This window comes from Epinephelus lanceolatus, chromosome 10 (genome assembly GCF_041903045.1).
Source record: "Epinephelus lanceolatus isolate andai-2023 chromosome 10, ASM4190304v1, whole genome shotgun sequence".
NCBI classification, from domain to species: domain Eukaryota; kingdom Metazoa; phylum Chordata; class Actinopteri; order Perciformes; family Serranidae; genus Epinephelus; species Epinephelus lanceolatus.
The window spans coordinates 3,819,797-3,841,837 of NC_135743.1; the positions used below are offsets into that span (position 1 = coordinate 3,819,797).

General features: G+C 41.0%; 1 protein-coding gene across 2 annotated transcripts; it reads right to left on the bottom strand.

The window, feature by feature from the left end:
• Nucleotides 1–281: 281 nt before the first annotated feature.
• On the bottom strand, nucleotides 282–21,424 carry dek (DEK proto-oncogene). 2 transcript variants are annotated; one of them, XM_033639713.2, is made up of 12 exons: nucleotides 21,296–21,424; nucleotides 12,497–12,651; nucleotides 10,993–11,091; nucleotides 10,770–10,879; nucleotides 10,368–10,462; nucleotides 9,135–9,264; nucleotides 6,637–6,984; nucleotides 5,378–5,536; nucleotides 4,640–4,730; nucleotides 3,503–3,642; nucleotides 3,278–3,346; nucleotides 282–919 (listed from the first exon to the last, which is right to left on the bottom strand). In XM_033639713.2, the coding sequence occupies exons 2-12, from the start codon at nucleotides 12,618–12,620 to the stop codon at nucleotides 908–910; spliced, it is 1,377 nt and encodes a 458-aa protein (XP_033495604.1). In that variant the 5' UTR covers nucleotides 12,621–12,651; nucleotides 21,296–21,424; the 3' UTR covers nucleotides 282–907. The 2 variants fall into 2 exon arrangements, with proteins under 2 accessions (XP_033495604.1, XP_033495603.1); XM_033639712.2 differs by having other exon boundaries at nucleotides 3,503–3,645; nucleotides 21,296–21,423.
• Nucleotides 21,425–22,041: the final 617 nt, after the last annotated feature.

The following is a 22,041-nucleotide window of genomic DNA, read 5'->3' on the forward strand; positions in this document are numbered from 1 at the left end:
TTTTAGGGTGTTTTTACATACAGTCCTTTTTAAATGAACTGAAGGCTGAAAAGCACCAAGTGTAAAAACACCCTTAGATGCCCAAGAACTGGTGATCTGGCTGGCTCGGCGTATTTCCAGAGAAAATTTAGAGATTTCCTCCCGTTTCACGAAAGCCATTTGTGAGTGTTTCTTACAGGCAGAATGCAATGTAGACAGCTGCAGGTCACAGGCTCAGTGTTCAGCAAAATGACCTTGTGTTGCACGTCGTCATCACAAACTTCAAACCACACTGAGACAACTTTGTTCAAAAAGGTACAATTTTAATCGTCAGTAAGTAAATTATTCAACACAATCCATGTCTGACGGAGCGACACAACCAAAGGAGACAAACAAAACAAAAATCCTGAAAATTCAGAGTTGACAAAATAATGAGTTAAAGTGTGTTAATCAAAAATAGCTTCACCTGATTAGAAACATATTTACAAATCTTAATCCAGAAATAAAAACGTGACGTCCTGGAAGTCAAGGTAAAGATTTGGCATTATTTAAAACAATTCTTAAAAGACTTTTTCTTTTGCTGCCTAAACATGACGACAAAACGTCCACTTACAAACTTCACACACAGCAAAACAAGATTCAGCTTTTCGTGACTCAAAGTGTAAAAAATAAACGGATGTTGTTTGAAAATTCATTTTCTCGTAGACCCTTACTTTGCCAGGAAACATTAAACCTGCTGCTGCTGATGACGCTGTTGAGTTAATCTGAAAGTCTATACACAGTCACACATTAATAAAAAAATTAATCATGTATAAAACTGTCGTGTATGAAAACAAACAGATATGAAACTAATGAAAAAAAAACAGGAAGCTTTTCAGTCTGAAGTTTCCCCCACGTGACGTTTTGCAGCGATTACAACTTCAGATCTTCATGTGATGAGCTGTGAGGAAACAGTAAAGAAAACAATAAATAAAGTTTTCTACGAGTGCACACGAATATGAACCTCATTTTTACAAGTCGACCTCAGGAGGATACACACAAGGAAAATCTTCTCTACAAAAACAAAACTTTTACATATTGATACGTTTCATTCAATTGAGGATATTTTTTATATTTAAAGTTCAATAACTTATGATCTTTTTTTATTATATGTAGATTTACTGTTCAATGAACAGCTCGGTCTATGATAATGCACATCACAAGTTCCCAAAGCCTGAAGGCACATCGTCAAATGTTTTCGACTGTCAGTTGGAAAACAAACAAATATATTCAGTTCACTATCAAAGAAGACAACGAAACAAAACTATTCACATTTGATGAAGTCAAACCAGTGAATTTACGATATTTTTGCTTAAATTTGACAAAAAAAATATCAGAATTGTTTCAGATTAACTTTCTGTCCATTGACTAACCCGTCCAACTCTTGGTGTCATGTTTTCACGTTGACTCATCATGCAGGACACAGGGCTGGGCAATATAATGACTACGATATATCGACATGCTTTCAAGCAAGATATAGATTTAGACAACACTGTTTATATCGATATAGGGTCAAGTTATGTTACATAACACATACCAGTGTTCATCTCTCCTCTGTCATACTCTCCTCGCAGCTCGTTTACATGACAGTGGCGTTTTGGGTGCCTGAAAACGCAACGTTTTGAAAACGGGTTCCAGAGTGCAATTTTTGGAAACGGCAGCATCTCCGTTGTCACGTAAACTTGTGATATGCAGTCCCTCTGAAAATGGAGACTTTTCGCACATGCACATTACGCTTCCAGTCACTACGCATGCGCAAGAAAGTCGACCATCACAACAACAATGGCGAACTCTGTTTGTGCTGCTCACCCTGTTGAATTTATCAACGCTTCTCCAGCAAAGTGTAGATCTACTGTGGCAACTCCACCTCATTGCGGTCCTCTCCGCTCCTCTCACCCACACTTGAGCACCTATTCTGGGATACACAGTGTCAGCCCGCCCGGCCTGGTTTCCACGGCCCTCCCTGGACGGGTGCTCAAGTGTGGGTGAGAGTAGCGGAGAGGACCGGCAATGGTAATGTATAGTTACCTGGGCTTCATCAATCAAATTACACGTTACTGCCCAACACTGATTATAACTATTTAATAAGAAAGTAGTATTTGGATATAGCAAAAAAAATAAAAAATAAACTTCAGGTTGCAGCCTCTGCTCGGAAAATTAAACGGTCCTATAACTGGTCCTGAAACTGCAGCCTCCGGTACTGCAGCTTTACCTTACTCAATTTTGCAGTTCCGTGTGAACAGAGATCGTTTCCATAATGTTGTCATATAAACGCAGAAGTTTTCTAAAATGCAAAAGGGCAGACGTTTCCGTTTTTAGAGAAAACATTGTCGTCTAAACAGGGCCTAAAAGTACCCCAAAATATTCTTAATGCAGCTTCTTACATTCAAATATTGGCAGCTTTACACACTCTCCCATGAACTACAACCCTTTGGCGTGAGTACGAAACAAGACATTAGATGACATCATTTTGGGTTTTGGGAGAGACAGACGTCAACATTTTAACACATTATTCGATAAAATGATTAGTTGACTAATGGAAGAAATAATCAACAGATTCGTCAACAATGAAAATAATCGTTAGTTGCAGCCCTAATGCTGAACGCCGCCTGCACGCACCGCCATTCTTCTTGGTAGCTATAGTCTAATGTGTGACACTGAGACAGCGCATGGGTGCAGGCGACAGATGGGTTTGAAAAAACAAAATGCAGCGACAACCCAGACGTTTGATACACAAGACGTATATGACGAGGACAAAGTATCGGCCTCTCTGTTGATGCTCTGCGCATATGTAAAATTAATGGCCTAGATAAATAAAAATATGTAAATCACTTTCCAGCACTAGATTCATTTGAAAGGCCAACAGATGGAAAATGACTTTTTAACTCCGCCCACAAAGATTTTTAATTGTTTCAAACCTACTTGATCCTTTTATGGTCATGTTATAGTTCAGTGTCCTGAGCTACAAACCTTTGAACCTCTGTAGCTCCAGTGCTGTGTGCAAAAAGTTAACGTACAGCCCTGCTGTTTATTATTTTATGTAATGTTTAATTTACATGTTGTGCAGCTGTTTATTTTCAAACAGGGAAAACATCCCCGTCTTTGCATTTTATTTTGATCTCAGTCTGTTTTCATAAAAGTGCCTGTGACATCTCAAACGTGGCTTTGACTTGATAGAGAGATATATCGTGTATCGCCGTTCAGCCTGTAAATACTGAGATATGATTTTTCTGTTGAGTGTGTGTGTTGAGATACTCACAGATTTGACTGTCTGTTTGATGTAGTCCTTCTTGCTGGTCAGGTCATGATCTGGGTAGGTGTCAAACACCTGAAACACACAGAGACAAAATAAGTGATTCATTTATTCTCAATAAAAACATATATATATGATACACAATTAAAAATTCCAGGCATGAATGTCTACAGTCAGTGTGAGTATCTGCTGTTTCAGTCCTGCATGTGTGAACGGGAGGAGGCTCTTTACCCTCTGGCAGATCTGTTTCATGGTCATCTCCTCCAGGTTGGCCTCCTTCAGCAGACTCTGCACCGTCTCCTTCAGCTGCTCGTCAGTTGGCCCTTTCTTGATCATCTTGATGAGCGGCTCGTCGTCGTCCGAACTGTCCTCTGCTGCAGGTAAAGACAGGGAGGGACGAAGTAAGATGAGGGGATGCTGCTGTAAAAACGGCTCCTCAGACTTTGGAAATTGTCCATGTCAAAAAGAAAAAACATCACATCTACCAGTCAAAGGTTCAACACACACAAAAGCCAATGTTGTGGTCAACTACCTCTCAGACATTAGAGACAACTCAGGCCTCTATATGGAAGGATTAAAGGCTTTACTCAGTGCTGGAGGGACATTAAAAGAGGAACAACTTCAACACAATACAACCTACATGCTCCATTTATTAAGGACTAATTCAATAAAATAAAGTTATCAGTTGGAACATGATTTGAGTTTTATCATAAATCACTGACGCAGCCTCATGCTCACTCATCTCTCACCTCTAGTGCTGTAATATCTCAGCTCTCAGAGAAGCTCAGTGGGCAAAGCTGCACCTCTGGACTGGACAAAGTGTGAGCAAATAATACTAATGAACCTTCATTAATATAGGCCTATATTTTATCTCCAAGTGCACGTCACACACTGAGCGAGCCGCCTGTTAATGACGCTGTGGGCTAATGGGCATGTAGCTACTTCCATGTTTCAGATGATACGTCATGTTTGTAGTCGACCAATGAAGATGAGTTTACATATCACCTTGGGTTCGTCCTTCACCTTCTCAAAATGATCCCACACTTTGGATTTCCTGCCCGACATGTTATTAACTAGCCTGTGGAATAACCGCAGGTACCAGCCCTGGAAATTAACCTGACTCCTGTCTGACTGCTGAGCGTGGACACTTCCTGTGCCTGTCCTTTCAAATTAAAGTCACACATGGTCCAGTCATATAGGTTTGGATTTATTTTGACAAGGTGCAGCTCCTCAGAGTTTCATTTTGACCATTAGGTGGCAGCCCTGAACTATAGTATCATAAACATAACAGTTATCAATTTGCTGACAATAAAAATCTCAAAATAATATCTAGAATCACCTGAGCAGCCCTGATTAAATTGACCTCACCTGTGTTTGTGTTGTTTTTGCTGTTGCTGCTACTGTCAGCCTTCTTGGTTTTGGCGGCTGGTTTGGCCGGAGCAGACTTCTTCTTTTTGGGCTGTGAAACAGACAAACATCAGCTCAAGATCACAAGACATCTGAGAGCTGAACCTCACCAAGGTTTAAAGAAAAGGTAAGAAGAAGAAGAAAACCCAGTTGTAATAACAAGATAAAGGCAGGTAATATTACTTCTGATCCCTTTCACACTTTATTTGAAAAATATCAGCTTTTGTCATCACACAGAAGAGAAGAGAGCGCTCGATTATATAGGTTGAGGAACTCATTCGTTCCTCAGTCAACTCATTAAATTAGAATACTGTTTGTGAGCAGCCTCAGTGTACCTGAGTCAAACACTGACTGTAAGAGGATTCATTTGTTGTAATGCATCAGCTTTTTCCTTTTCATGTCTGATGTATTACACGGCATTCGTAGTATAATTTTGTCGTTTAGTTAATGCTGTTTTGAAAATGAAAGAAATGTCAGATATTTTTGAGACAGTTAAGTAAAATCAAATTCACAGAGGGGAGCACAGGTTGAAGATAAGGATAAAGCTGCACTGGACATTAAACAAAGAAGAACCAAGAATATCTGTAAATAAATACATGAATAAAATCTAAATAATCTTCCATTAAATTTATGCCATTATCAGATTTTGAAAAAAAATATTATACTTTTTTTTCAAACTGCATTAAACTTGAGTTTTACCTTCTCATCAGCTTCACTGTCGGCGTCTGATTCGGACTCAGCTGAAAGTTCCTTCTTCGCTCTCTTTTTAGGAGGACCGGTCTTCTTCGCTGGCGTCCTCTGTCTTTTCAATGGTGCCGATTTCTTGGACTTCCCTCTGCCTGACTTTGATTTGGGAGACTGACAGAAAATGTTTGTGGATTAAAAACTGTAACGACGACAATGAGTGAGACAGTCAGCTCACAGATTAGTGTCCTTCTTAAGAATCTTACTAAATAATGACGAAAATTGTGTGTGTGTGTGTCTGTTCCACGTTTTTCTCCTCACTGACTTGGTCAATCCATGTGAAATTTAGCACAGTGGTAGAGGGTCATGGGAGGATGCCAGTGAAGCAATATTACATCAATTGGCCAAAGGGGGGCGCTATAGCAACCCATTGAAATGTCAAACTTTGAATGGGCATATCTCATGCCCCGTATGTCGTAGAGACATGAAACTTTGCACAGAGATGCCTCTCCTCATGAGGAACACATTTGCCTCAACAACCCATAACTTCCGCTTATACAGATTTTCCGCCATTTTGAATTTTTTGAAAAACACTTCAAATGGATCTCTTCCTAGGAAGTTTGAGCGATCTGCATGAAACTGGGTGAACATAATCTAGGGACCAATATCTAAAGTTCCCTCTTGGCAAAAGTTGGAAAACTTACTAAAACTGAGCTTCTATAAAGGCAATGACTTTAACTATCTGCCTTTCAACGTGCTACCTCAACTACTAATGTACAGTTTTAGCCCACTAACTATCCCACTATTGGCAATGGTACTACTGTACTTTCAATAAAGTCCAGGAGTATACATACAGTATTTGGGCACTTGTGTTCCCAGTATGTAAATCTGTGCACTATCTGGCTGTTGGGGAAACCATGACAGAAAAAAGCTGGCTTGTGGTTTCACTTGACTTGTAAAAATATTAGTGAGAATTCACCATTCTTTAGTGCTGGGGGCGGGTACTGAAACCAGATATTTAAAAGGCCCCCAGGGCCATTTAAATTTCCCGGGGTAGGTCCAAAAGACCTATAAGACCTATTTACAGAGATAACTAATCATTAAAGACAGTAGTATTGATAAGATAGATAAAACTATCTCGCCTGAGGTCAGAGGGAAAACATGTTTTTTTTAGATTTTGTCCTTTTATATATTTGATCAATAATTCATTTATCTCCAGTTGGTTTATTTGGAGATTTATCTGAAAAACTAGTTTCCAGTTTTGACAACCTCACCTCATCATCTTCTTCATCATCATCATCTTTGTCGCCCTCCTCCTCTTCTTCTTCGTCTGCAGACTCCTCTAACTTGTCAGACTGATCCTCCTCTTTCTCTGATGGCTTGTCCTCTGTATCTGATCCCTCAGCCTCAGCTGAAGCCCCTGCCTTCTCATCTTCCTCATCATCATCCTCGTCGCTGCTGGAGTCCATGACGATGGCTTTAGACTTGCTTCCTGTTTTGGACTTCTTTGGACTAGACGACGAGCTCCTGGGTTTGGGTTTGCTCTTCTTCTTGGTGCTGACCTTCGAGTCGTCGCCCGACAGTTTCTTCTTTGATTTTCTCTTTTTCTTGACAGGCAGACGCTGCCAGAGGACAAACAGTGGAATTAATGAGCAGCTACTTCCTAAAGAGAGGAAACTTTACAGTCTCACATTTTTCTCTAAATCTCCCCAGTAATTGTGATTGATTTGATCCTGATATTTTTATGCTATATTGTGATACATGATATATATTTCAATATTTTCAAATCTCCTCCAAAGTACTGTAGACACTAAAATACAAAATTATTAAATGAACTACAGTTACAACAAAGTTAACCTCTTGTACTCCACCCCCATTTTGTAGCGAAAACACCTAAAATGACATACCCAAATTAAAATGACTGTAGCCTCTGAACCGCTCTGACTACATGCATGCATGAGGTCTTGCCAGAAAGCAAACTCTTTGAAGTTTCTTGTGAGAGTGTCAGAAACACTCTAGGTGATACAGAGACAGAGTAATGGGCCTCTGAAGTCAGTAAAAAGTTGAAGATTTTGCCTAAAATAAAATAAAAAATGTGTTTGAGGATGAATAACTGTCTGTGGCTTCATCTGAGCAGGTAAATGACACTGTGGGGCTGTAGGCACACTATCAATGAACACTTGTTTCAAATTTGAAGAAGACTGCTCAAAGTATGACCATTCTACAGTGTTTTTTCCATGAAAAGATCCATGCGGAGCTCCAAATGACAAGTCGGTCACTCGGCTTCAAAACAGTACTATCAGTGATCAAACAACACTCAGCCAGCTTCAAACATTGTACCTTATTGAAATCAGGTGTGATTATGATAGCTGATATTGTTTATGACACAGAAACACCATAAAATATCACCAAATAAAGCCATATGAAACGTGAAAATTGTGATCCCACTTTCTAGGCGGTGTATCTCAGCCAAAAATAGTGGTAGGAGTGAGACTCTCATCTTTTATAAACCAGCTACGTATCCATTGACGGCTCTGCATAAGATCGCGAGTAATCCTTGAACTTTTCCTGTCGAAAAACGGCATGACATGACTTGTCACCACTCATTGCGATTTTGGACTTTGTGTATTTAGGCTGCTCTGGTGCGAAATTTGATATACTGGCCACTAGGGGTGGACGATATGGCCCTAAAATAATATTACAATATTTCAGGGGATTTTTGAAATACTGATATTCTTGACGATATGACAAATTAGTAAAAAAAAAAATATATATATATTTTATTGATTTAAGAAAATAGTATCGCAACAAAACAAGTGCTATAATCTAACAGCCTGTTATGATACCACAACTATCACACGTTCACAGATATGGAGTGTTTTGTCGAGCTGTGAGCATCATGTAGGTTTACATTGTGCTGCTGCCAGAGGAGCCGCTGAATGAGTTCCCTCTGAGCGGTAAGTCACTCAAAGAGTCTGAGAAGTCCAGGGCTGCTCATAAAACATTCAGGACGCCACAGTTTATTCCACACTACTGGAGCTGCTCCTCTTCGCTAATAATTTTACTTTCAGCATGCTTGTTGTTGCCGTGGGTAACAGTTTGACGTCAACATGTCAACAAGCTGAAATATCGCGAGTATCACAATATAAATTTTTCATATAATATTAAAAAAAATGTACCTGCATTATCGTGAACGAGATGATAGAGGAAATGTGTAATAAGGGTAATTAAGTACCACTGCATGTAGACAGGATGCATGGAGAAGAGCAAACAAACTCAAAGCCAACATTTTAAGCTCCCGAATGAATGCAGATGAAATGCAGGTTAAAACTAACCTACTTGGAATTATACAAATGGCCTCATTATAATCATTTATGATATTCTGTACAGTCTCCGTAGAACATGTCTCAGAGGTTCTGTTCTCACCTGTGTCTCTACTGCAGTCATCTATCATCTACTCTAAACCGACATCAGAGACCTCTGCAGCTCTCTTAAATTCAAGAGCATTTTAAAGTCATAAAAGAATGATGAATAGCTTTTATGACAAGTCGTAGGAAACTGATGGAGTTTTATCTTTCACTCAAGTCCAACATTTCACTTCTAACAGTTTGATAAATACAGGCCCAGATATTAGGACCAAGTCATCCCCTCTGCTCTCGAGCCTTCATAGGGGCAGACAGACAGAATCATAAAGTAAAAACTGCCCGTATTTAAACTGTGATTCATTAAATCTAGAGGGACGGAAATTAAAGCCACTGAGTTCACTGCTCACCTTCCCGCTGTTCTTCGGTGAGATGAGGAAAGTCAGGATTCTGTCGACCAGATCTGTGTGGGTCCCTTTCTTCTCCAGATCCAAAACTCCACAGACGACTTTCAGCTTGCTGTTGGTAAAATTTGAACTCCTGCATTTGCAAACAAAGAAAAGACAGCGTGACAGCACTTCACCATGGAGGTCTTTCTTCCTCTGAAAACAGTCGTTCCTTCACAGTCAGATACAACTTAATATCTGTAGGAATGTTTCCATCAAGTTTTCTTTTTGTTCTGTCAATCAATGTTTTTTGTCCCAATCCGAGTCATTTAATATTGAGTGTTGGCCGATACAGAGTCCTAATCAGATACTTCTTTTTTCCTAGCTACTGCAGCAGCACAGTGCATCTTTTGATGCTTCACACACATTTCCCCCCAGCAGCACAGGAGATCTATACAGTCAGCACAGTGTCAAGATGGGCACCCAAGATTAGAGTCACCAATTCAGTATCTGACCAAATGTCTCCCCTTCTCTTCCTGAGATATGACGTTAAGTAATGGCCAGAGACGTGTTTTAAGCAGGACATTATGTCACAGAGACCTTGACCTTTGACCACCAAAATTAGTTTATCAGTGAGTCCAAGTGGACGTTTTTCCAAAATTGAAGGAATTCCCTCAAGGTGTTCTTGAGATATTGCGCCCATGAGAACTTGAAAACATAATATCTCTGACCACAGCACGGAGGCAAAAAATATTCCCTGAAACCAAGTTGTTCCCTGATGATTTTTAAAATTTATTAGCAAAATGTCAGCAACATGGAACTTTTATACACTGAAAGGCGAAGCAGTACAACAGCCACTTGTAAAATGTGCAAGTCTAGCGTTTCGCGAGGGGGAAAAGACAGAGCTCATTTTCAACACAACCAATTTGCAACACCATCTGGAAAGGAAACATCCATCACAGCATGCCGAGTTCGAGGCAGCAAGTAAAAAGCCACAGAACCAACCAACATTGGCGGAGGCTTTGAATAGGAAACAGAAATTTCCCCAGACCACAATAAAGCCAAAAAGATCACAGCCAAGATAAACAGACCTTATGGGATAACTTGGATGCATTCTTTTTTTTTGTTTTCTTTCTTAACGATTTGCAAAGTATCAGATCGGACTCGGTATCGGATTGGATGCAAAAACAAATTGTCAAAATGTGATCAGGACATCCCTTGTGATAACTAAAGAGGAAAAGTGTCTCAGAAACTTACTTGAGGAGTTTGTCTCGTTTTTTGGTGTACTGTTCGCTGTCCGCGTCAAAAGGAAAGCCGTTAAACAGACGCAAGTTCTTCTTTATTGTGGCCATCTGATAAAAGAACACACAAAGTGATGTCATAACAGTTATTGTGCTCTGCTTCACTGAAAATGTAACTTTCTGTGTGGTTTTGTTTACAGCAGGTTTTAATTCAAAGTTGGTGACTTATAAAAAGGAAATAAAGAAAGACAGAAAAGAAATATATCAAGCTTTAAAAAACCTGTCCCTCTCCTCCTCCCTGATGCAGCCTACATCAATCTCTAAGTATTCACAAAACACAATTATTAAACTTCACCTCGACTGAACCCATGTCTCTGTCTCTATGTTGGCTCATTACAAATCATCCAGATGTTTCTACCTTTCCTGGTCTGTCGAACAGGATGGCGTGCAGAGGTTTCAGGTCAGCTGGTTTCATCTTGCTGATTTGGTAGCCGGTGCGAGGAATGTCACCTAATTTATCTCCGCTACCTGAAATTAAACAAGTCGACAGTTTTCATACACATGTGCTTGGAAAGCTTGTTAAAAGACAAATGCTCAAAAATAAAAACCAAAGTTGTGTCTGTCATAGATAAAATATTTACCATCTCCAATCTTGAGCTTCTCCATTTGCTTCGGTGCCTGAAAATCGAGCCTCTCAACTGTCTTCTTTGCTCGCTTGCCCTCAATGATTTCACCTACAGCTGCAAGGTCAGAGTGAGAATGACAGTGAAAAATAAATCAGCGTTACTTCTTCATTTAAGAGTAAAAATCCTGTTCCTGAATATATCAATAGAGTAAATGTTGCAGCGACCACCTTTAAAAGGAATACTTCACCCACGAAACCACCAGTAAATCCATCAATCGTGCCGTGTCACCTTGAATTCGTGAAGAAAACTTTGTTTTTCTTGCATGCCTCCACGGAAAATGGGAAACATATTGATGTATTAATTGATTGGGGACCACATTTAACAACTGAAAACTATATCAAAACATCCCTTTACATACTGTCACACCACTCATGCAGTAAAATCCAAGACTCAGTCAGTCCCTCCAGGATTTTGCTGGCTATTTTAGGGATTGTTGCAGCCTGAGATCCCTGATTTCACTGAATTTTTAAAAAAAAACCCATTGCAATGCTTGTTGTGATGCTGTCTCAAATGCTGAGCGTATTACCATTAGCATTCAGTTTTTTCAACAAAATTAGAATTTATTTGTGATGTTTGAGGGGCAGCAACAGCTCATTACTGTCGATCAGCTGGTAATGCCGTTTGATGTAGCGCTGAGAGACCGTCCCTGTGAGCCACTGTCCTCCTGCTCTGTCTGCCCACTTAGCACAAGCTAACACAACTTGATATCATCATTACTTATCACATTTTGCCTCTTGGGCAGAAGCCCCGCAGCAGCAGTTAACATCCAACACCGAGCTGTTAATCTCACACTGACAACTAAACAACTCGACTCTAGCTTTGCAATGCTAACAGTTAGCCTTGTCACTGTGTGTATGTGTGACTGTGTCCCAGAGCACAAGAGTAGCGCCCAGCACCCGACCTCCCGTTTTCCAGGCGGTTAAAGACACGGCATGTGTATGGCCCCTAATTTCCAGGGCTGGTACCTGCGGTTATTCCACAGGCTAGTTAATAACATGTCGGGCAGGAAATCCAAAGTGTGGGATCATTTTGAGAAGGTGAAGGACGAACCCAAGGTGATATATAAACTCATCTTCATTGGTCGACTACAAACATGACGTATCATCTGAAACATGGAAGTAGCTACATGCCCATTAGCCCACAGCGTCATTAACAGGCGGCTCGCTCAGTGTGTGACGTGCACTTGGAGATAAAATATAGGTCTTATATTATTCTTTCACAGACATTGAACTCAAACCATTGTGTTGGCCCACCCAACATATATATTTTAATAATCAAATAAATATTGTAAACATGCAGGCGACTAGTCGACTAATGGCCCTAAATGATGACTATTGGCCGACTGGGAAAATTCCTAGTCTGGGGCAGACCTACTTGTCTCATGACCACAGACGGATTTGGTCAGTTAAGAATTTAGTTGGTGACTGGAAGACTGAAGAGAAGGAGTAAACGCCTTTACCAGATATTTTGGAGCTGCTTTTGTTCGAACTCGACTGGTCTTCCTGTGACGTCTCCTGCTGGTCCTCCACTTCTTCCTCTGACACTGCAGAGCTGTCCATCGCTTCCTCGGCTGGGTCGCTCATATCTGCACTGCCTCAGTCTCTCCGATCAATCCTTACAGGAGAAAGGTGAACATGTTTATATCACTCTGATACCTCCATGCTGATCTGGTGATAGGCGAGTTTTACATGGACGCTCACATGTGTTTATGGAGCCTCATATCCAGACATGAAATTATTAACAACCATGAATGCACAGAAATAAATGTGTGAGTAAAAGTTTATACTCTTTAATTAAAAGATCTGTATTTATATGCTGAATAACTGAAAAATATCCCCCCACACCCGACTATCTTAATCTGTGGGAATGGTTGAATATGCAGCTTGGGTGAGGGCGTCATGTATACATTCAGGAATCAGCAATTTAATTAAAACTAGGCAACCTGTGCAAACCTTCATTTGACTAAGTCGGTTTAAAGGGGAACACCACCCAAATTAAGAATTCCAATATGTTATTTCCATGGCCTAGGAAAATTGAATTAATATTAGTGAACATGAGCTATTCTCTCTCAAAACCAGAAACCAGAGACGTCCCTTACAACATTCCCCTGGGTGCCTTGTCTGTGGAGGTGCTCTTGACTTTATACTCTTCGACATCAAACAGTTGAGTTTAAGCACTCTAGTTTGTGGATTTGGGAGAGAGCCGTAATGTTTCCTAATATTTTGGACTGTCTTAACAGCATGTATAAATATTGAAAATGGGCGCAGTCCTCCTTTAACTCAAAGTCAACATACTTGCATTTTCAAGGTCTTTCAACAGCATAAAACTGGTCTTTAATTCGTGAAGTTTGGTGTATCAAATGTATGCCGAACTGTAATTAAGGCTTCAAATAATTCTATACACTGTGAATAAGTGCTTAATCTGGTAGAAGTGTTTGTCCATAAAAACAACTGAATTCTCAAGTGTCTGGCAGCCTGGACAGATGCAATTAGCTAGCACTACTGGATGAGGTTGACCCGTGAATCCACTTGTAGTAAGCAGGAATTTATCTTTAACTCAACCCCAACTTGTGTCTGGAGTCTGATTTTGTGGACCCACATTGTCTTTCTTTTCTATACCCAAATGAACTTTATGTTTCTATTAATTTTATTGTAGTGTTCTCACTACTAGTGCTGCCACTGAGGAGGAGGGGGTAGTAAGAGAGGATGCAGGTGACACTGAGGCCAGTATGCTAGCCAGAGAAAGAACCATGGAGCAAAAGGTTAGAGTTAGATGGCCTAGAGCAAATGACAGTAAAGAATGGGAGATAGTTAATAGAGACTTGTCAGTAATCTTGAGTAGGCTTAGAGGAAATGCAATACAAAGGTTAGAAAAGATGGGAGATATAATGTATTCATATGGTGTAGAGAGGTTTGGGGTGCATGAGAGAAAGAGGAGTGAGAGGGTACAGTCAGGTAAGTCTAGGCGGCAGAGAGAAATAGAGAAGTTAGTCAAGGAAAGGAGACAGTTAAGAAAGCAGTGGAAAAAGGCTACAGAAGAAGAAAGGGAGGGAATTAAGGTGTTGCAAGAGGAGTTGAGAAGCAGGCTAGCAGTTCTTGGAAGGGCGGAGCATCTCAGGAAAAAGAGGAGGAAGAAGGAATATGCTAGGACAGGTTTTTTCAGGGACCCTTTTAAGTTTGTTAAAGGATTGTTCAGCCAGGAAAAGGGAGGGCAGCTTAAAGCAGAAAGGTTAGAGGTTGAAGAATATTTGAGAAACACGTATTCAGATTTGGAGAAGAATAGGATAGTAGGTTTCCCACCTGATATCCCTCCATTAGGAGGGATAGAGCATGAGATGGATGTCAGGCCACCTAGGTGGAAGGAAGTTCAGGAGGTGGTCAGGCGTGCAAAGGCTTCTTCGGCCCCAGGGCCTAATGGAGTCCCCTACCAGGTTTATAAAAGTGCGCCTGATACCCTTAAATTTTTGTGGAAACAGCTAAGAATAGTTTGGGAAAAACAAATTATACCAAGAGCATGGCGTATGGCAGGGGGTGTCCTCATTCCTAAGGAGAAGGAGTCTGTGGACCTTAGCCAGTTCCGGATTATTTCTCTCTTGAATGTGGAGGGGAAGATTTTCTTTAGTGTAGTAGCGCAGAGACTAGCTAGCTACTTAGAAAGGAATAGCTTAATAGATACCATGGTGCAGAAGGCAGGAATACCAGGTTTTTCAGGGTGTTTAGAGCATACTAGCATGATCTGGCACCAGATTCAGGCAGCGAAGATTAACAAAAGGGACCTACATGTAATATTTTTAGATCTTGCAAATGCGTTTGGTTCAGTACCGCACAGCCTCATTTGGAGTGCGTTTGACTACTTCAGAGTGCCACAGGTAGTTGTTAACTTAGTGAAAGCATATTTTCAGGATATTAGGTTGTGTCTAAGTACAGCAGGTTTCACAACAGGTTGGCAGAGGCTAGAAACAGGCATCATGGCAGGGTGTACAATTTCTCCATTAGCATTTACTATGGCAATGGAAGTAATCATCAGGGCTTCTAAGTGGGTGGTAGGTGGGGAGAGACGGCAGAATGGGTTGCATCTTCCACCAGTTAGGGCTTACATGGATGACATGACACTGGTGACCACAACAATGCCATGTACAAAGAGGCTACTAGAGAAGGTAAATAAGAACCTCAAGTGGGCCAGCATGAAAATCAAGCCTAGTAAATCTAGAAGCATCTCGATATGTAGAGGGAAGTTAAGTGATAGGAAGTTTGTCATAGATGATGAGGACATCCCAACAATTAGGGAAAAGTCAGTGAAGAGCTTAGGTAGGTGGTACAATGTAGAGTTGAATGATAAGGAACAGGTGGTGAAATTTAGAAAAGATGTGGCTGAAGGATTGGATAGAATAGATAAATCAGAACTTCCAGGAAAGTTGAAGTTGTGGTGTTTGCAATTTGGGCTATATTCTAGGTTAATGTGGCCATTGTCAGTTTATGAAATTCCAATATCTGTTGTGGAGAGAATGGAAAGGTCGGTTAGCTCCTACATTAGGAAGTGGTTGGGCGCTCCTAGGTGCCTAAGTAGTGTTGCATTGTATGGAAAAGGGATACTTCAGCTGCCAGTATCTAGTTTAACAGAGGAATTTAAATGTACCAAGGTCAGGACAGAGCTCTTGTTATCTGGGAGTAAGGACGTGGTAGTTAGGAGCGTGGTTCCAAATCCAACCAAGGGGAGGAAGTGGAACCCAAGATCGGCAGTTCAGGAGGCAGAGGCAGCTCTTAGACATGCAGAGATTGTAGGTAATGTTCAGTTTGGCCGGGGAGGCCTGGGGCTTGGCTCAGGTAAACCGGTATGGAATACAGCAGGCCTCAAAGATAAAAGAAAGCTGGTTGTAGAACAGATACGCAGACAGGAAGAGATAGTAAGGGGTGCAAAGGTAGTGGCCCAGGCTAAACAGGGACAGTGGTTGAATTGGGAAAGTGTAGAGAAGAGGAAGCTTAGTTGGTGGGACCTGTGGAGTATGGAGGAGAATCGTATTAGATTCCTGGTAGGGGCTACATACGATGTGTTACCAACCCCCCAGAACCTAAAACTGTGGGTAAATGAGGACCCATCATGCCCATTGTGTTCACGTACCGCAACCTTAAAGCATATTTTGTCAGGCTGTAAAGTTAGCTTGTCACAAGGCCGATATACATGGCGACATAATCAGGTGTTGAAATGTTTAGCTGCAGGCATCGAAGGGAAACGAAGACAGGTGAATTCAGAAGGTGTTAAGGATAGGGGCTTAGTAATTCAGTTTGTCCGTGAGGGAGAGAAATACAGAAGGGATAAGTTAGTGAGGAGGCAAGGGTGTGGCCGCCTAGAAGGTGCTTGTGATTGGGAAATGCAAGTAGATTTAGGGGGAAAGCTTGTTGTTCCTCAGGAAATAGTCTGTACCAGGCAGAGGCCTGACTTAGTGTTGTGGTCAGTGAGTCAACAGATAGTTTATTTCATTGAGCTGACAGTTCCATGAGGAAGACTCAGTGGAAGAAGCCTATGAAAGAAAAAAGCTTAGATATGCAGACTTAGGAGCAGAAGCTGAGCAGCGAGGATGGAAGACTAGGATTTGTCCAGTGGAAGTGGGGTGTAGGGGATTCATAGCAAGATCAACTGTCTCGCTCCTGGGGGAACTCGGAGTGCGGGGACAGAATTTGAGGAAGACAGTGAGGGAAATGTCAGATGAAGCAATTAAATGCAGCCAGTTTATCTATTACAGAAGAAATAATGTCAGCTGGGGGCCAGCAGGGGGAACTACTAAGCGGGGCACATAACTCCTTGAGATCAGGTGGAGAGATCTGCTTCCTGTCAGGAGAAATCCAGGAAGAGGAAGTATTTAAGTGTGGGAGTGGCCTATTGGAATTCATTTTGTTTGAGGCCATGCGGCAAGGTGAGTGTGTTTGCTGATCCTGTAAGTCCAGTTAGCTCCTTTAACTTTAGCTTATATTGTAGTTATGCTATGTAGTGTGTGAAATAGAGTATGGTGAATGTGACAGGAAAGCTAGTATCAGCATTGCCTCTGCCTGGAGCTCGCATGTATGGAGCCTGGGTTTGGTTGAAGATTTGTTCAATTTTAATTGGAGTAGAATAGAGCAGATCCCTGATGTTGAAGCAGCATGGACATTTTTTTTTAATGATGGTTTTACACAAATTTTAAATAGACATGCACCTTTTAAAAGATACAGAGTTAAGGGGCGTGATAACCCCTGGTTTCCCCCTGAACTAACTGAATTTATTCATGCACGTAATGTGGCTTGGGCAAAGGCAAGGGCAACAGGTTCTGCTACTGAATGGACTATTTTCAGACAACTGAGAAACAAATGTTCCTCTCTTATTAAGAAAGCAAAATCAGAATACTATTTGTCTGTCACCACAAAAAATTTAAATGATCCAAGGAAATTTTGGAAAGCCATAAAGTCCTTTTCTGTCAGCAATCATTCCCTAACAGTGCCCAACCTTGTTATGAAGGATTTTGTTGCTATTCATGACAAAATGGAAATTTTGAACTGTTTTAATGAGCATTTTGTGGCTACTGGCTCCCTGTTTGACTCTGCTTGCAGTGCGTCTGTGAAACCCAGTACTGATGTGTCTGTCTGTGTCGGTCAGTCTTTTAACTTTGTGCCTTTCTCTGCACAGGAAGTTTGTAGGGCTCTAAAAGAACTAGACCCGAGAAAACCTTCAGGACCTGATTTGATTGATCCTTATTTCTTGAAATTGGCAGCCGATTTTGTGGCCGAGCCTCTTACATATCTTTTTAACCTAACTTTGCTGACTAAGGAAATTCCAAGAATATGGAAATCTGCCTTTGTCCTCCCCTTATTGAAAGGGGGAGACCCAAGTATTTTAAATAACTATAGGCCAATATCTAATTTGTCAGTACTGGTTAAAATTCTTGAATCTCTTGTGAGTGCTCAGCTAAAGGAGTTTTTATACACCAATGATATTTTATCAACATATCAATCAGGTTTTAGAAAAAAGCATAGTACTATCACGGCTGCACTGAAGGTGGTAAATGACATTTCTGTAGGTCTTGATAAGAAGCAACATTGTGCAGCACTTTTTCTTGATTTGTCCAAAGCTTTCGACACAGTCGACCACGATGTTTTAAAACTTAGACTTCTGAACTCAGGTCTCTCAAAAGAAGCAGTTTCTTGGTTTTCAAACTATCTTAGTAATCGGTCTCAGTGCATTAGGTACGATGGTCTATGCTCAGATTTTGTGTCGATCCACAAAGGTGTGCCACAAGGCTCTGTATTAGGTCCACTTTTGTTCACTATTTATGTGAATAATCTGGGTCAAAATGTGTCAAATGCTACTTTCCATTTTTATGCTGATGACACTGTTTTATACTGCTGTGCAGCATCTCTTGCACTGGCAGTTGAGCACTTGCAAAATGCTTTTGTGGTTGTTCAGGATAAACTGCATGAGCTGAAACTCGTTTTAAATGCAGATAAGACGAAGCTTATGTTGTTTACCACCTCAAAGGCTAGGTTACAAAATGTACCTGTGGTGGTCACTGTTGGTGGAAAGGAGATAGAAGTTGTTAACTCGTACAAGTACCTGGGTATCTTGATCGATGACTCCCTTAATTTTAAACATCATGTGCTGAACCTGGTGAAAAAACTGAGGCTAAAACTGGGTTTTTATTTTCGGAATAAGTTGTGTTTTTCTTTTAATGTAAAAAAGCATCTAGTTGCTGCAACTTTTTTACCTGTATTAGACTATGGTGATCTCTTGTACATGCATGCCTCTGCTCAATGTCTCCATATGGTTGACTCAGCCTACCATGCGTCCCTAAGGTTCATTACAAATTGTAAAGCACTGACTCATCACTGTGAGTTGTACTCTCGGGTAGGATGGCCCCCCCTGGCGACCCGTAGGCTCCTACATTGGTACACCTTTATATATAAGGCAATTCTTGGTCTGCTTCCATATTACCTGTGTGTTTTCATCACGCAAAAAAACACCGGGCAGTATTCACTGCGTTCTCAGGACCTCTTTATGCTCTCTGTCCCAAATGCTCGGACTGAAATTGGGAAAAGGGCTTTTGGGTATTCTGCACCCTCAGCCTGGAATTTGTTGCAGAATGATTTAAAACTGAAGGAGCTCGTGTCGTTACATGTTTTTAAATCTAAACTGAAAGACTTGGAAGCAGTTTCTATGGGATGTCGATGTTTTTAGCTTGACTGTTTGTTCAAATTACTCCCAGAAACACTCGTTTTGATTTATTGGTAGTTTTTCTTTATGCAAATTTTAGTGCTTGTGAATTGTACTTGTTCTCCCTGTATGTCTCTGTCTGCAACTTTGTGTTTTTGCTGTTGACCGTCTTGGCCAGGTCTCCCTTGAAAAAGAGATTCTTAATCTCAACGGGACTAACCTGGCTAAATAAAGGTTAAATAAATAAAAATAAAATAAATAAAAAGATGGCAGTGCTGTTTGGGCTGAGAAAGCCATGTGTAAGTAAGAAGGAGATCCAGGAAGAGGAAGGTTATTTAAGTGTGGGAGTGGCCTATTTGAATCCATTTTGTTTGAGACCATGCTGCAAAGTGAGTGTGTTTGCTGATCCTGTGAGTTCATTTATCTCCTTTAACTTTAGCTTACATTGTAGTTATGCTATGTAGCGTGTGAAATAGAGTATGGTGAATGTGCTAGTAAAGGTAGTATCAGCATTGCTTCTGCCTGGAGCTCGCATAAACGGAGCCTGGGCTTGGTTGAAGGTGGCAGTGCTGTTTGGGCTGAGATCACTGTCCAGCCTCCTGGAGGTGTCATTGTTGTGAGGGCTCGTCCTGGGGAGGTAGACTGTACAGCCTAACCCGGCGGGGGAGTGTGATAGCCTAACAAGGATTCCTTCCCTGGGTCTACCTCCTCTGTGGTAGTATAGGTAAGGTAAAGGAGGTTGTTCGGTTAGTGTGGGGAGCAGTGAGACCTGGCATTAGGGGAGTGTCTCTGGGACGCCAGAGATCACTGTCTAGCCTCCTGGAGGTGTCGTGGGACTAACTAGACGAAACACCGGTGAAAGGAGGTTCCCACCCGATGACCCCAAAGACATGTTAGTTATCACTGCTCACGGGTCTGTATAGTTAAGCCTTGCCATAATAGCTTATCATAGGGCTTAGGAGGATTATTCACTGAGTGCTGATCCCTTTTTTTTTTTTTTTTTATTAGAGCACAAACTTCTTGTGTTTATTTGAATTGAATTCAGTAGTGAAACTGAAACTGCACCTATATACTCAGAGCATTCCCCTAACATCTTTCCAAAAGCATTATCTGTAAAGGTGGTCCCGACTTTATACTCTTCGACATCAAACATTTGAGTTTAGGCACTCTAGTTTGTGGATTTGGGAGAGAGTTGTTCATGTTTACTAATGTTTTGGACTGTCTTAATAACATGTATGAATATTGAAAATGGGCGCAGTTCTGTCTTTCAACAGCATAAAACTGGTCTTAAATTCGTTATGCTTGGTGTGTTAAATGTATGCCGAACCGTAATTAAGGCTTCAAATAATTCCTCCACTCAGAAACTTAGCACTGTGAACAAGTCCTTAACCAGTGAGGAGTGTTTGTCCATAAAAACAACTGAATTCTCAACAGTGTCTGGCAGCTTGGACAGAAACGATTAGCTAGCACTACTAGATGAGGTTGACCCGTGAATCCACTTAAAATAAGCGGGACTTCATCTTGAATCCCAACTTGTATCTGGAAGTAAATACTAGTCGCAGACCTTTGTGTGTTTCTTAGGAAACACTCGGCTAAGTGTTTCTACTTCACTGGTCTTTCATGCTGTCCACACTGGTGCTGTCTTGATACCCACAATGAACGTCCGTGCGGATTGGCGCGCTTTAACTTTACATTACGCCCTACAAACTTGTTAGCTAACTACTGCGTGTTAAGTCAGCTCGTTACTACGCTCAGAGGTTAAACAATCACAACTTTCACATTCACTTCAGCGTCACTCCGGCGTTTGTTGCTTTGTTAGCCGTTGTTAACTATTTTCCAGCCACAACAATCAAACCAGGCGGTTAACGTTTGCTAGTCCATGCAGCTAACGTTAGCCACTGCTTGCTAACACTGACGTTAGCTGCCGTAATGTCAGTGACGTTCACTCAGTTTAGACAGAAATACCGATATAACCCGTTTACACACTGACGAAGCGAAGCAGCAACCTCAACATGAATGCCGCCAAATATCCCGAACCTCCAGTTAGCTCATGTTATCAAAGAAGCTATGGAAAGTTTACCTTGTTATGCAGCAGGGGGCTGATTGCGTCTCATCTGTCAGTTTCTTGTTTTTAATTTCATGATGGCGGTTTCTGCAGGGGGCGGGGATTACAGCAGCGGCCACTCCACTGATTGGACCAATGACTGATGACGTTTCTTCTTCTTGTTGTTAATGGTGGCTGCAACACGGGAAGTCCGCATTACCGCCCTCTCTGTTGATACTAGGGATAACTTTATTTGTACAGCACAGTTCATGCAGCAAGTGCAACTCAAAGTGCTTTACATGATAAAAGACAGATAAAAGATAAAGAAAATAAGATTCAAATACACAATTGCACACTCTCACACATAAAAAATACGATTTCGATTTGATACTAACAAAAAATAAATAAAAATAATACAGAAATGCAAGCAAAAAAGATAGGTTTGGAGCAGTCTACTGAATCAGAGAGTCTGATCTCCTCTAGATGGCTGGATCTTAAGGATGTACAGGGAGTGTATCTGACCAACATATCAGATAAATAGTCAGGAGCCAGTCCATTCAAAGATTTAAAAACTAAAAGCAAAATTTGAATGTGAATTCTAAAATGAGTAATGTGTTCTCGATGTTTAGTTTAGTTTCGTTTATTTCGGTCATTTTCCAACTTATAAAACACAAATATACTGGTAAATAGACAATACACTAGACACTTACCCTTTTAACATTCGTTGTTTTTGTCAGCTCCCTTTAAATTATACGGAGCAACAAAAAACTGACAGAACATTA

Excerpts from the sequence above, each read along its gene's own strand:
- dek (XM_033639712.2), bottom strand. The coding sequence starts at position 12,620 with ATGAGCGACCCAGCCGAGGAAGCGATGGACAGCTCTGCAGTGTCAGAG. Across the intron at positions 10,880-10,992 it reads GAAGCTCAAGATTGGAGATG|GTAGCGGAGATAAATTAGGT; the intron begins GTAAATATTTTA and ends GTTTAATTTCAG. Across the intron at positions 10,463-10,769 it reads TGTTCGACAGACCAGGAAAG|ATGGCCACAATAAAGAAGAA; the intron begins GTAGAAACATCT and ends TTCTTTTATCAG.